This window comes from Lissotriton helveticus, chromosome 3_1 (assembly GCF_964261635.1).
Source record: "Lissotriton helveticus chromosome 3_1, aLisHel1.1, whole genome shotgun sequence".
NCBI lineage: Eukaryota > Metazoa > Chordata > Amphibia > Caudata > Salamandridae > Lissotriton > Lissotriton helveticus.
Window position 1 is genome coordinate 972863782 of NC_136061.1, and position 15900 is coordinate 972879681.

At 44.6% G+C, this 15900-nt stretch overlaps 1 protein-coding gene across 5 annotated transcripts in view; it reads left to right on the forward strand.

Annotated features, from left to right (window-relative positions):
* The first annotated feature begins 3784 nt into the window (after window positions 1-3784).
* The window catches only part of TRAF3IP1 (TRAF3 interacting protein 1), a 337634-nt gene continuing 325518 nt past the window's right edge, over window positions 3785-15900 (forward strand). For 3 of the 5 annotated variants that reach the window (XM_078681406.1, XM_078681408.1, XM_078681407.1), the window contains exon 1: window positions 3786-3980. In XM_078681406.1, coding sequence (XP_078537532.1) covers window positions 3858-3980 — 123 coding nt within the window. In that variant the 5' untranslated portion in view covers window positions 3786-3857. Of the gene's footprint in view, window positions 3981-15900 lie in introns of all 5 variants that reach the window. The other 2 variants (XM_078681404.1, XM_078681405.1) reach the window with 1 other exon arrangement.

Here is a 15900-nt window from a genome sequence, read left to right on the forward strand (position 1 = left end):
AGGGTGTCTCTGAAGATAATCGCAACACCTCCCCCGATCTGGCCTGGTCTGTCGTTTCTGAGAATAGAGTAGTCAGTAGGTAACAAAAGATCAAATGAAGTGTGAGAGGAGTCATTAAACCAGGTCTCAGTGAGAAAGAGCATGTCGAGGTTGTGGTGAGTGATGGTGTCGGAGATTTCCAGTTTGTGTTTGGTTGCAGATCTGCAGTTATGGAGCATACAGTGAAGCTCTGACGCAACTTTTTTGGTGATGTGAGTGTCTGGACTGATGAGGGGGATAGGGATTAGATTCTTGAATGAGGGTGCCCCTTGAGGTCGAGGCTGTTAAAGCGCCTTGAGACCCTCCCGGGTGAGTAGTGCGCTATACAAATGGCATGATTGATTGATTGATTGATTACATTCTGATGGAAGTGATTGTCTGAATGGCAAATTGAGTAGAGTTGTTAGGAGAGGCGAGTGTAGGGGAAATGACATTGATGGTCTTGTAAGTAGCCGATAGGTTGGTAATGTCTGTGGAGGATAGATTGTGGTTGGCTTTATTGGGGCGCGGGAGCAAGGAACTCTTCGGAAGGTTGTTCGGGATGGGGATATCTTAGTACAAAGGAGTGAAATGGACGCTTCAAGCAGGGAAATGGACGCGATGAGGGAATCAAGTTTAGTTTCCAGAGAGAGGTGTGCTGAGCATGGAGTGAAGGGTGGCTCAATGGTTACGGGAGAGAGTGGACTAGGCGAAGGAGGACAAGAGGAAGTGGGGGACCGGGGAGAGTGTTGGGGTGCGGGGGTCGAAGGTGGGGGAGGAAGTGAAGTATTCATAGAAGGGCAGTGGGTTGTGGGGAGCTGGGAGGAGATATGTGATGAAAGGGTCTGAGGGGGGCTGGTGTTGAGCAGAGGTGAAGAATAGATATCATACCTAGGAGGAGATAGTTGAGAAGTATAAATGGATGGCTGGAGGAGGGGGGCGGGAGTGGGGTAATGTGAGGGCCATGGAAATGTTGGGGTGAGAGGAGAAGGGGTTGAGCAGGGAGAGGAGGGAGGGAGGACAAAGGGAGGCCACACGATTGCGGAGAGGAGAGAGGGTGCAGGCCAGGTACCAAGGGAAATAAAAGGTGAAAGTAGGGGTAAAGGCACCAGGCAGAGTGGGGGGGGGGTTGAGGAAAGGGGAAGAGCGGAGAGGGGTGAGGGGCCGAGGGGACGGTGAGGGGAGGGTAAGGCGAGTTGATTGGTGGTTCAGATTGTAAGACAGGTGGATTAAAAAGGGGGGAAATGGGAAGGAATAGGGGAGTTGGGGGGTGAGAGAAGGCAGTGGAATAGTGGGGAAATGCAGGATGTAGAGGTGAAGTGGGATGTAAAGCAGATGAGGTAAGGGGGAGGTCCAGTTGGGAAGGTGGCAGAATGGGAGGGGGGGAACGAGAAAAGGGGAGGGGAAGGGTCAACCTGTGACTCTCGGGAGAGCGGTCTGAAGGAATGTACGGGGGTCAATGGGGGAGAAAGGGAAAAAGAAGACAAGTTTGAGGAAGAAGAAGAGGAAGAATCTAGAGAGATAGTAGTCGCAGGGGTGGGACGAAGGGAGTGGAAGATGTGGTCAAAGAGAGAGAGACAGGAGTCAGAAGCTTGGATCAAGACAGTGCCATTGTTATAAAGTGTAATGGTGAGAGAGCCATTAAAGCGAGCGGAGGGAGAAATTTTTAACCGCTTCCCATGCGGGAAAGAGGAGGCGGAAGATACGTTGAGGGAATTGGAGAAGCTGGAGGACCAGGAAGGGATGTCATTAGTGAAGAAAAGGAAGTCATTTTTAATCTTCCCTAGGCGCCCATTGTGGAATTGGTCAACAAAGAGGGAATTTGGAAATTGTTCAATGATGTTATGTTTAAACCGTTTAGCTACTGCTTTGGACATATGAGGGGGATAGATTACTTTGAAGCAGTTGATTCCAGACTTCATTCGACTGGAAGCCATGATAAGTAGATGAGGTGAAGACGTGGCGCGGTGGACAGAAGAAGGGTGGCCACTGGGGTAGTGAAGGCGGCGCAAAGAGGTAGGATAAGAGGGGGTGCGCAAATTCCAGGAGTCTGTGAGAATAAAACCAATAGGAGTGAGGTCAGAATAGGACCAAAAGGTAGATACCTGACAAGGCTAGAAACAGGTAGAAAGATACAGGGGAGAAGCAGCATTGAATCATAAATGCATACCTCATTAGTTTCTAAAAGAGGAAGCGGAAGCACCAGTCCGAGATGGCCATCCAAGGCCATACTTTGCCCCTCAATGCGTTCTGGCAGCCGTACTATCCGCAAATTATTCATACGGGATCTGCCCTCCAGATCATCCGCCCTGTTGTTTAGATATTCCACTTATTTTTGCAGCAGTTTAATCTGTTCCCTTGCCCACATTACCGTGGGGCGTAAGCTGGCCATCCCCTTTAGGTCACAGTAGATGCTGCGAGTCTCTGCCATTTTGAATCTCGGGCCATCGCCTGGACCAGCTTTTCGGGATCAGTTTGGGGTCGTGTGATGAGAAAAACGCCTTGTGGTGGCGTATTCCTTCCCCAGCAGTGTTGGGTTGCAGATTGGGGTCCCCACAGGCATGTAGGGGGTCAGGATGGTGCCAGATTGGGCTGGCCACAACGAGCTCCGAATTGAGCTGCTCACTACATTGGCGTTTGTCCATGCCCACCATTTTGCTTAATACTTCTTTATATAAACTTCTAAAATCTTGACCCGTATCTGTCGTTCTTACTGAGAATGTCATAACCCCTATTAGTGAATTGAGATCATCCGAATTAAAGACAGGTATACATATCAGGGAGCACCAAAGTCCATATAGGAACTAAAGTGCTCCAGATCTGAGCTGTTGGTACCCATTTGGTAAGGTTATGAAGGACTGGTGTGCATGCCTGACAGTCCTGCTGTCCTTTACTCTTCTTCCCCTGCTTACCCTTCTGTCCTAGTCAACAGTGCCTTTGTTGGAATTCATGGTGTTTGGCTGGTATGTATCTCCTGTCAGATGGGCCCTATGCAAACCTTAGCCCATCATCAGGGTCAATGGAATTATGTGCTTTTGCGGCTTTAGTGTTTTTTGCATGATTATATATTTTCTGCATTTGCTACATAATCCATCATCTGCCGCATAATACACAGATTACAACAAAAGACTAATTTTGTTTCTAGCTCAGATGGTTCAAAAGTTACTAAAAATGCAGACACATGTTGCCACGTAATTAAAGACCCTTTACAAAGCTTGACTGCTCACTTTTCTGTTGCTTACTGATATATTTGGCTGTTAAATTTGTACTAATGAGGTGCAACCAAAGGCTAGACAGTATTAAGTTTTAAAATGACAAAATAAAGAAAGTAATAGTAACTTAAAATGTGCCGCATTACGCCACAGAATTTGCCTTTTTTTGGCCGCACACACAATTGTACGTTACCCTGCCGCATAATTTGGCTCGCCCCTGCTCATAATTGCATGTGGCTCTGCCTGTAATCTACCCTATGTACAAAAACTGAAATTGCATAACTGAAACCTCATGCCCGAATCACTAATCTCCTCGTAAAAAACACGCATAAAATGCGAATACACTGTTAAGAGACAGTAGGTGTCTATACGAAGGTTCAAAGTATGGGTTTTCGGCTCGAGAGTAGTCTGTTGTGCCGCACACAGTTTCGAGAAGGCGTGCTAGCTTTTTAGGGCGTGGCTTCACCAACACTTGGGCCGGGCCAGGCCTGGTGGTAGGCGGGGCTTGCCTGTTGTCTCTTGTTGCTAAGGGCAGCGGCGGTGGTTGGTAACGAGCGGTGTGCGCCTGCGCAGAGCTGCCAGCGCGGTGTAGTGTGGGTCAGGAGCCGGGCTCTCCTGTCTGAAGCTATGAACCCCACGGTGCTTCAGCGCACCCAGGAGAGCCTGGGCAGGGTGATACGCAAACCGCCACTCACCGAGCGCCTCCTGAGCAAGCCCCCTTTCCGGTACCTCCATGACGTCATCTCGGAGGTAAGTGACTTCCGACGTGCCCGTGACGTCACCAGAGGGGCAAAACTTCCGATGCCTGCATAGTGCCTATACTCGAGGGCGTAGGGGTGGCGGTTTCTCAGCTTGTCTAACTTCATGGAATCACAAGACTCTATCTAGGGCGACGACAGTGCGCTCAGGTACATGAGGTCTTCACAGATAGAAGGTAGTATAGGGAGGTCTGAAGCTGTTGCCCCAGGAGTCATTGATAAGACGAGGAGCTAGAAAATTGGCCTGGAGATAGTATAGCTTCAGCTTTCGAGGGGGGGGGGGGAAGGATATTACATTAGATGCGATGAAACGGGGGAATCGGATGATCACTTCCACGAATCTAAGCTCAAAAGCTGCATACTTGTACATTTAATCTGTCAGCATATGTCTCCTCAGGGTATAGGATAAGCTCAGGAGTCAGATCACTGTTTTTTAGGGGATATACCGATTCAGAAACCAGTCGGGCAAGCGGGTGTCATGCTGATTTGTAGAGCGCTCTAGGAGTATAACCTGGTCTTGAGTAGGTGTGAGCCTAGGCACACCTAGGGCCTCGAAAAGCCAGGTCTTCACCTTCTTGCGGAATTTAAGAAGTGAGGAGGAGCCACTTAGGTGTAGTGGCAGATTGTTCTATGCTTTAGGAGGGATGTAGGAGAAGGCTCGATCGCCAGAACTGGTTTTAGGTATATGTGTGGAATGTGTGCAAGCAGGAGTCTGGATGAGGTGTTTGGAAGGTTTGTGAATGCAGATGTACTGGGCCAGTTCTGTGTAGTGCCTTGAAAGTGTGGGTGAGGAGTTTGAATTTTGCTTGTTTGTGAATGGGGAGCCAGTGGAGCTCCTTCAGGTGTCACTGGTGTTATGTGAGTGTGGGGTGGGAGATTGAGAGTAATTTTGGTAATCGACTTTTGAATGGTCTTCAGCCTTCTGGAGAGTTTTTTGTTGATCCAAGCATAGAGGGTGTCCCCACAGTTCAGCTTACTTGTGACCCAGGTGTGCGTGAAGGTTTTCTGGGTGCTGTTTGGGAGCCGTTTGAAAATCTTCCCCCTCATCTTCAGGGTATGTAAGCATGAGGCGGTGATGGTATTGACTTGTGCGGTCATCATCATCATAAAATCTTTATTTGGTTGAACAAAGCAACCAATAAAGAACAGCGTACAATAGCAATATATGAATAAGACACAATTACATAAAAACAGCATAAAATACAGAATAAAAAAAAACATCGACATCAACTGCATACACAAGGCCGTCAATTGGGCCTCGAGCGTCTATATGCCGAGGCTGCCCGTAGGAAGCTCAACACAGCAAGTAAAACATATTTGTTGGGAAGCAATTGTAAGTACATAAGATCAAGGCATACTTGGTTAAAGTTCAGGGACCTCAGCAGTGGTAGCAGGAACCTCTTTCTAGACCAACTGCACTAGTTACAAAACATGACAAAGTGTAAGGTGTCCTGCGGAGACCTGTTGTCGCAGCCACTAGACAAACTATTACGAGAGTGCATCCAGCCAATGGGAGAGGCCAGTAAATGGTGAATTTGATTTAAATGAAACTTGGCCAGTAGAAATTGGTCATGACTTCTGGAAACCTGCACCAAATACAGCTCCATTCCCTGAACAAACTTTAAAAGCATATGGCCCCTCACTAGAGGTTTCAACATTTCTACCCCTTCTCTGTTTGACATTGCCCACTCAAAGAACAGTGCCATTATTCCCTATTAATTACATCATCTCAAAGAATAAGGGGAGGCATCTGCTCTCCCTGGAGCCATCCGTGCTGTCTTAATATAGGCAATCCATGGAATTCTAGATGTGCTATCCTGTGCCAATCAGAGAGTATCAATCTATTTATCTTGTGATCCTGTCTGGTGCAGACTTGTACCTAACAAAGTAGAGGGCTGATGGTCACTAGATCAGAAAGAAATCTAACTCAAAGCTCAACATGTACAAACCAGGGTAGTGTACACTGCTGTACCTGTACCAATCATCTGAGAAATGTATTTTCTACTGTTTGGATTAAGTCGGTCTTCCCTTAACACCAAACCTCGCTACTGTAGTGGACATGCGAAACGCACTTAGCCACATACATTTTAAGCGAAACTTGTGGGGGACCTAGAACCCAGAATTTGAGCGAAGCAGGCCAGGCCCAAGTCGATTTAATAAGCTCCACTCTTTTAATCTCTAGCAAGCTATGTCAGTTATTCTGAGCATCATAACAACTTGGGCGGTCATTTTGAGTTTGCCTTTGATGATGATCCTGAGGTTCTAGGCATTGTTGGTGGCACTCGTTGCTACTGAAAAATGCTGTTATGCCTTATTAATGGCAGATTTTACTTCACAATTGACAAAAACAATGTTGCATTCCCACACAAATCCTGGTATGGAATTATGTAGTAGAGGGGTGAGCAGGGGATATGTATTGAATGTAATCAGGATCTACAGTGCATGTTGGGGATGAGGATGTCCTTGGTAACCTGGTGTGATTGTAAAGAACTGGAGCCATTTCATGTATGGGGAAAGATTAGTTCCATACACATCTGCCTTTTAAGTGTGCCTTGGGCTATAATGCAAGCGAGTAAATGAGGCGCACATGTTCCCCAACTTGTTAAAAAAATAGCCTTAATTTAAATGCATTGCCCCCCTCAGATCTATTGGTCCTGGTGCCTCTGCACCTGCTCATTTAATGATACATATGCATCTGGGGTTGCTAATATTAGGAGCTATTGTACAAGTTTGGGGTTGGAGTATCGCAGGTGAGTATGGAATGGCCTTCAAAGAAGAGCTGCTGCTGGAGCTGCTGGTGTTAAAAGACTTCTTGTGGACCAAGCCAATAACTTTCAGCGGGCTAAGGTGTAGCCCATTGGTTAGCCTTCTTGTCACTCTCATTTGCTTGCTTCATATTCAATGGTTTTCTCTTCTTGTGTTTGTCAGACCATAGATTCTAAACCAACCTTTTTAATTAGGTGACGTATGTATTTCCTACATTCATGGGACAACTCTTTTTAGTTTTCCTTAAGATCTTCATGGGAGTGCACGTGTTTTCTTGCTCTCTTCCTCGTGTTTTGCTTCTCACCTCAAATACCCACGCTTTTTCTCCTGCGCGCTCCGTGATGCTGCTTTCGTTGTTTACATTTTGGACCCTGGGAAATCGTATTCAACCTGCTTGTCCTAATGCACTGTGTTCCGCTTGTCCAGCCCTTGTTCTGTGCCTGTGCTTCTTGTTCACTGGTATGAGCTGCGGCGGATTCAGCCAAGGACCACACACACTGGGGCTTATTTAAAAGGCCCCGTGCCGCCGGTGAGTCACTTTTTTCGACATACCGGCGGTGCAGTGTGCAGGTCCGTATTTACAAGGCCATGCAAAGCCACCCTGTGTGGCTTTTTATGGCCTTGTAAATATGACCCCTTTTTACCCCTCACTTTGCGTGACAGGGGAGTGCCATGGGTGTTGTTGCTGTGGGTGTTCCCACACAACACCCATTGATTCTACCGCATTCCCAGATTTACAACATTTCGTAAACCTGGGAATGCATCAGAATCCTACGCCTCCCAGGGGAGGCGTAAGGAGGTGCAACGAAGAGAAATACTTTTATTTTTCCTCTTTCTATGCGTGCTGCATTCTGCAAAGTGGATAGAAAGAGGAAAACACCAGTAATGATTGTTTTTGTGCAGGAAGGTGTTCCTTCCTGCACGACAACAATCACCCGCAACGCAGGCAGCCTTGCACCATGGTGCAAGGGTGTCTGTTTTGGCGTATGTAAAATATAGTGTAGGAGAGTCTACAAGGGATTTACTTCAGAATATAACTAAACTGAATTATGGAATTCGAATCAGTGAGTAAGTCCTGGGATCAAACTCAAATGTGTCCAACAGGACAAAAACAACCAATGGTATACATAGGACAAATTTAAAAAACACATGGAGAATCCTACTTGTATTCAGAGAAATGTATTTCAAAATTCCATAAATTAAAAAAAAATCATGGGGATATATAAACAGAGAATCAATCAAATGCAAAGGGTCATGAACAGATGTTCAGGTCAGTTTCAACAAGACAGTTCATAACAAACATCAACTCCTGAAATGAAGAAAGAGCAACTGAAAACAAAACTATAGACAAGTTACTCAAAGAAAGATAAATTTCATATGGAGATGATGTAGAGGTCGACGTTTCGGCCTTGGCAGCGTATGTCTATAAGACCATCTTCAGGGCATTTATTTTTTGCAGGAAAGAACCCCTTATAATTTTGTAGTGGTACGTTTAGCTGGTCCCAATGAGTCTAGCTTAATCTGCAGGACCGCAGAATGTTCGTTTGACTGGCTGTCAAACGTCAGGAGCAGTTGAAGTGTTCTCAATGGACGCTATAGAAGTTAGATAAAGACTGCGTCGTTGTTCACAATTTTCTCACAGCAGGAAATGGCAAGCTACGAAATCCGAACCAATCTGAAAACCGCTTTACAAGTGGTTTACAGATTGGTTCGGATTTCGTGAGAAAATTGTGAACAACGACGCAGTCTTTATCTAACATCTATAGCGTCCATTGAGAACACTTCAATTGCTCCTGACGTTTGACAGCCAGTCAAACGAACGTTCTGCGGTCCTGCAGATTAAGCTAGACTCATTGGGACAAGCTAAACGTACCACTACACAATTATAAGGGGTTCCTTCCTGCAAAAAATAAATGCCCTGAAGATGGTCTTATAGACATACGGTGCCAAGACCGAAACGTCGACCTCTTCATCATCTCCATATGAAATTTATCTTTCTTTGAGTAACTTGTCTATAGTTTTGTTTTCAGTTGCTCTTTCTTCATTCCAGGAGTTGATGTTTGTTATGAACTGTCTTGTTGAAACTGACCTGAACATCTGTTCATGACCCTTTGCATTTGATTGATTCTCTGTCTATATATCCCCATGAATTTGTTTTAACTTATGGAATTTTGAAATACATTTATCTGAATACAAGTAGGATTCTCTGTGTGCTTTTTTAATTTGTCTTATGTATACCATTGGTTGTTGTTGTCCTGTTGGACACATTTGAGTTTGAACCCATGACTTACTCACTGATTTGAATTCGATAATTCAGTTTAGTTTTATTCTGAAGTAAATCCCTTGTAGACTCTCCTACACGATATTTTACACTGCCCATACCTACAAGGGTTTATTGGGTGCCCCATTTCTTTGAGTGTGTTGGCGTATGGCAGCCAATTGTGCTCTAGCACAGGGGAAAGCACAGGGATGCATCATATTTTTGTTAATATGACACATCCCTGTGCTTTGAAGTTAATGCAGCTCGTAGTAGTAAAATAGCTTGTGGCACCAGGCTGCGTCATTTTTTTGTAAACTAGTCCCACTGTGTTAATTTTGGGTAGGAGGATTTCACCAAAGCTGCCACTCTGTCCATGGTTCCTGTGATCTGTGTGATCTGGCGCCGAGGAGGCTGAACTGCAGATCCTGAGGCTACACCAACCACTAGGTGATTGTGTAGTCAGGACAACTGTGCATGCAATAGGGACAACCAATAATCAAGACTGCTCAGAGAATTCTGTACCCTAACAGGCACACTACCGCATCTCCCCTGTTCTCAAGGACCTTAAATGGCTCCCGATTGAAGGCAGAACCACCTATAAAACTGCTTGCATCACCCACAAAGCCCTCCATGAAAATACCCCATCTTACCACACCGAAAACCTCCACAAAGCGGGCTGCACCAGATCACTGAGGAGCACTAACGTTCTTATCCTTGTCCCTCCTCTACTAAAAAAGAAAACTACACAATCTCGCTCTTTCTCCGGAAAGGCACCCTCTGTCTGGAATGCTTTCCCTAAAGAGCTACGCTGTAACCCCTCCAACCCACGCTTCAAAAAAGAGCTCAAGCTGCTCCTTCTTAACAAATACTGTGGCCCCTTAATTACTTGGACACTGGCCTTCAACTCCCACTCTGCCTTATGCAGTTTTATCCCATCCTATCACTCATACTCTATTATCTTCGATCTGTTGTTTGACCTTGATCTTCCATGTTCTGCACCATTTGAATTCTGCGCCACATGTGCTAATTGTTTATCTTATTATCTCAAATGTACGAATGCTATATTTCACATGTGGCTGATCTAAAACTTGTAAAGTGCTCTGATACTCCTGGGTCCAGCCAGCACTATATAAAACCTTTTAAATAAATAAATACAATAAATAAATTGTTTGAATGTATGGGTCACATCAGCATGTGTCTGTCTATATGCATAGGAGGATCCTTCACTTTGTGATTCTTAGGTGCATAAGCTTTCTCGACTGCTTTTCTAGTTTCGGTCACTTATGGAATGGGATTAGTCTCTACCTAAGTGAAAACGTCATAACTGCTTCATCATTGTGTAGCTTGGCATATTTCCGTTTGTTCATGTTTTACACCTAAGAAACAGCACTCCCTTTCCTCTTGAATCTTTTCCAGATCATAGGTGCTCACATTGATCACAGACTGTTTTTCTCCTTGTTTCACCAAGTAGTTTGTAGTGAAATTACTGCAGGAATAGCGGACCACGTTTTGCTGCAAGAAAAAGCAAATAATGTGGCACATTCTGTGCGTTATTACCTATGTTTTTACATACATTTCAACAGATTAGATCCCAGCTCTATAGAAAATGCAAAGGTTTCCTAGAAAAGAAAACTCTACCCATTCAGCAGTTCCTTTTGAAGATTTTGTTCAACAAATAATGTTTTTTTCTGGTATGAAACACATTTTATTAACACTGTACCTTCTAACTGCCATCATAAAAAGGTTTATTTAAAACATGTTACGCAGGAGAAAACAATCCTACATATATTCTTCTTGCCCCTTGTATTCTGTGTCTCCAAAATATTTTTAAAAAAATTGGTCTTGAGGTTAGAATTACATTTGTGTCCCTACGATCGGCACCTGAGATCACCTCTTTACATTCAGAAACAGCCGTGTAGATTAATACTATACATTCCATGTGTTATTTAAGTGTCTCGCTAGGCAGCACTGTAAATTGCAATACAACAGACCTTAAAACAAAGCAGTGCATTTATGTAGAAAATGCCTTTCTTGCATAATCGCATAATTCCAGTGATTCTTATCTTTATTCATAGCCTATTGGCTTGATGCCTCTCCTCCTGGCGGAGTGTTGTAGAGGGAATGAAGAAACAACTTTATCTGTAGGCAAAGGCCTATTTTTGGTTAGCTGTAGTTTCTGACTTCAGCTTGCAATATTATTTATGTCATTGTGGCTCTGGTTGATATTAGACACACAAAAGGTAATGAGAGGAATGCTTGTGATCAGTTTAACCATTAGCAATCTCTTGAGGAGCATTCCAACCCATAGTTTTTTTGTCTACTATGCACTTCAGATTAGACAGAGTTTAAATGGAAATCAGCCTTGGTCCTGATTCATTGGGAACAGTTCAGCCTGAACTTCTGCTAATCCATGTTGTTTCTGAACTGGAACACAAGCAACCCAAGACAGATTTCGACCTATGTGGGGCTCTTCAGTCAGGTGCAGCTTGGTTCCAGTGCCTCAGTGAGCACAGGACCCATGTCTGGGCAGACCCTTGGCCACTCAGCGTGTCACATCAGACACACAGAAGGCATTGGGAGGAATGCTTGCGATTAGTCGAACCCCTTGGAAATCACTCTGGATAGCATTCCAACTCATCATTTTTTTTTTACCTACTGTGCCACTTCAGATGCTGGTCTAATCTGAGGTGGCCAGGTGAGCAAAAAAGATAGATTCGCCTAAGTAATAATAATGTCTGAGACTAATTCCAGCATCCCATCCATCACTTAATTGTATTCTTTATTGTGACGTCCTACGTGTAACAGGTATGACCAGACATAGGTTCCATTCTCAATGTCCCACTAAAACCAAGCTGTACCTAACTGAAAAGACCCAAATAGGCGGAACACTGTCTTGGGTTGTTAGTGTTCTGGTTCGGAAAAACGCTGGCTTGGCAGTTTGCAGGCCTGTTCTATTGAAACAAGACAAAGCTTGATTTGCAAATGGCTCAGTCTAATCTGAGGTGGCTCGGTGGGCAAAGAAAAACAATGGATTGGGATGCAGCACGAGTATTACTAGTGGCTGAGGTTAGTTCAAGCACTTCATCCTTCTCTTTTTTTATTTTATTTTATTGGTCTGTATGGTACAGTCCTTCAGGTTGTTTGTTTGAATCCTGTACCTTAGATGACATGACTTCAACTTGTTTTTAATCGCCTTTCCTTTGAGATAAATTCCAGCTGCTCAGTCACTCACTAAAATCAGAAGAACTGTGTTCTTTCAATTTAATTGTTATCGGTGGTGCTTCGTTGGGCTTCGGCTGAAGCTCATTTTGGTTCTTAAACAAGTTGGGGCTTGAGTTCAACTTGCCATAGCGTTTCTCTTTGTCACACTGAATGCAGATCGCTGGCTTTTGATGGGGGCACAGTCCTTCATGTAGCAACATTACCATTTCCAGCACGCAGGCTAGGGATATCACTCTTCTACAGAAAGAACACTTGCTTTTAAAGTTGAGCATATATTCAATCTTGAATTAATTAAGCTGTCATGTTTCATGGCGGATTGCGTTTTTCTTTTCTTGGCCCTTCCTTTTGGAATTCCCTCCCCTCTTCTTTTCGCCACTGTCCTACTTATGAGTCATTTAGGAAAACTTTGAAAACTTTCCTCTTCAAAGCGGCTTCAGTATGATATCCTTGCTCTGACTCGCCATGTTTGTTATGAGCGCCAAGAAACCGTTTCGGTGTATGTGCGCGGTATAAAAATTTTAACATAACATTTGCATCCACGTGCATGAATAAGCCTGCCAACGTCAGATTGCCCTGCTTGCTACAGCACAAATTATTCATAGTTCACATTGAATTGATAGTTCACATTGCTGTTTCTTCACCTCTGTAGGATGTTGCCTGAAAAATTTGCTGTATCTTCTCAATCACTGTGAAAAGGAGCTGTGATTGCTTGGCTGTAGGGTTAATTTATTTTGTTGCCAAGAAAAAGCCTAAGTGCGCACACATATGCCTTTTTGGATGCAACATACTCTTGGAAATGTAGGAGCTGTCTAATGGCAGTAGTGTACAGCAAGTATTTGCTGACTTGTTCTAGCCCCATTTAGGGCCTTTGCATCTGACATTCTCGGTAAGTGAGCTTCTTATTTTTAGCTCCTATTCACAGACTCCTTTATGCTATCTAAGATTTAATGTGGATACTACCAATACTAACAATGGACTTTAGGCAGGCCATTTGTTTAACACTGGTTGGCTTTCTTGTCCGTCTCATTTGCTTACTTCTAATTCATGGTTGTCCTTCTTCTTCACGTTTGTCTCTATTCCGGAGCATACCTTATTTATTATCCTTTTTATTGGATGACTTGTACACCTGCACGGCTCACATGCAAGGGACTACGTTTTTTCTTTGTATTTCAGCACTCCATAGAAATCCATGTGTTTGCTTGCTCTCTCCCTGCTTTGCCGCTTAAATTGCCATGCATGCACTGTGTTGTTCTGTTGTTCTGTTGTTCCGTTGTTCCCTCCTCCCTAGCTTGTCCATTGCTTTCCCACTCCTCCCCAAGTTTTCTTTGCTTTTCATTATTTTCCCCCGTGCCTTAAAATCTTCACCTACACACTCCTCCTTTTTTTTTCTTTCCAAAGTTCATTTAAACATTTTTTTTACAGTGCTTCGTAGCTGCAGTTTGTTGATGGACGCTCCTTTTTCAAAACATGCTTCTGAGTTTAAATATTTCTTTTATTTAATGCTACAACATTGGAGTCCACCATCTTAGAACTGTAAATAAAAAAACAAATGGCGTCCATGCAATGACACCTGCACACGTCATCACCCTGGCTATTGGAGTTTCATTATGTGCATATGTCGAGATACTGGTCTCCTTGTTTATGTCCATGCTATACCCATCAGCACAAAGCTTTTCTCTTCTGCTCTCTGAACAGCTGCTGCAAAAAGCATTGTCAAAGCCTATAGGCCTGCTTTGCGAGCCAAAAGGAGAGGCCTGTTTGCTTTACTAGTACTTGTTTTATATTTCACCTCATATTGCCAAGTGTTGTTAAATGACGCGTGTTACGATTGACAAATCTAATCATACTCAATTTACTGATGTACTGAAAAAACATTGGGGCACAGAGTGGAGTGGCTTGGAATGGAATGGCATAGAGTGGTGTGAGGTGGAATAAAGTGCTGTGAAGTGGTGTTGTAGAATGGAATAGCAAGTGGAGTGGTATATAGTGGAGTGACGTGGAGTAGAGTGTCATAGAGTGAAGTGGAATGTCGTGGAGTGGATTCACTTTATTAGGTAAAACCACACACCATATTCAAATCATGGGCTATGCAAACAACCATGAAACTGCTGCCTCGCTGTCATTACCTCATACACTTTCAACACTGCAGGCTCAGTGTTACTTTTGATCTTCCCTTAGGGCTCTAGGTGATTTTTAAACCTTCATTCCTACTTCCCTGTACGTTTGGAGAATCTGGCCGTTGTTATTTGTTATTAGATGTCTTGTCAACATCACAGGTACCTCCACTGGGTCCTTCCACCCACACCAAGTCAGTCTTTCTCTCACTAAATGTAACTATCGTGTTGTCCTTTTTGGGTCTCGCTGGTAATGCATCCGCAAGGATGCATGTGTCCAGCTGGAGACGTATAGTGATCAGTCTGGGGGGAAGGACGGACAAGAAAGTGGTACGTGCTTTCTTCCTGGATTTGTGTGCGCGAACGCGCACGTTCCGTCCTGCGCCGCGCCGCGCCGTGCACTTCCCTCCCATACTCAGCCTAACGCGCATGCATGCACACAGACACACACACGCATACACACAGACTCCAAGACACATACACACACACACGCACGCACGCTCACACACAGACACAGCCCGCCGCCGCCGCACGCGCGCACACACACACACACATGTCCCCCGCCCTCGCAGCCCAGCAAGAAAGCGAAGCCCCACTCACCGGCAGCAGGACTCTTCCTCCCTTCTTCGGCACCGGGGCACAGGGTAGGCTCCTGCCTGCTCCGGTGCTCAGAACAATCGCGGCTCTTCCGTGGGAGGCGGGGTAGGCTCCCGCCCTCCTACTTCCTGTTTCCGGTTGTCCCGCCCGGCCTGCCTGACTTCCTGGTCGCAGGCCGGCGGCGTTGCGTGGACTTGTTGTTGGCACAGTCACTAACAGCAGCAAAACATGCAAATAAAGTATGCATCAAGTTCAATAAATGCGCTTTTCACCTCGTAGAACAGAACTTCTCTAACTGCCAGGCCCTCGCTCGCCAGTTTTAATACTGTCCGTTAGGAAGAACTTTAGAAACGCAAGTGCCTTAAAAATACTTGTTAAATATGTGAAATACGTTTCTTGCCACATTACAGTCTGAGGTACCGAGTGACCTGATGCTCTTTTCTGACCTCCCACCTAGTAGGCATGCTCAGCATGTTTACGTTATCCACTTTTCAGTTTGTGGCATGACAATCATTGAGCCTGGTGCTAGTGACAGCTGGTGGGTTTTAATAGTGGCGGGGCGGAAATTGTATGCCGGAGTATAATGAGCAAGCGATTGAAGACTGAAAAAGTACTGTGCGTGGGATTCTTCCGCCGCAAGATCTTTATTTTTTTAAATGTGTTCAAACGGTGGATATTGTACAGTTCGTTATTGAAAACTTTGCACGCAGTGTAAGGCATATAACAACATCACAGTGTGCAGTGTTTTCACTAGGACATAACTGCACACGTAAGTATGCACTGACATAGGAAAGCTTACTCTCTGTGCTTTACCAAGAAGCTTGTTCCTTTATTTTTTAAATGTTTCCTTTTTTAGATGCTTCCGTTGCGCTTCTGGGATGCCATCTAAGTCATGTAAATACAAAACATATTGCATTACAAATGCTATAGGTATCACATTTGCGAAAGTTATA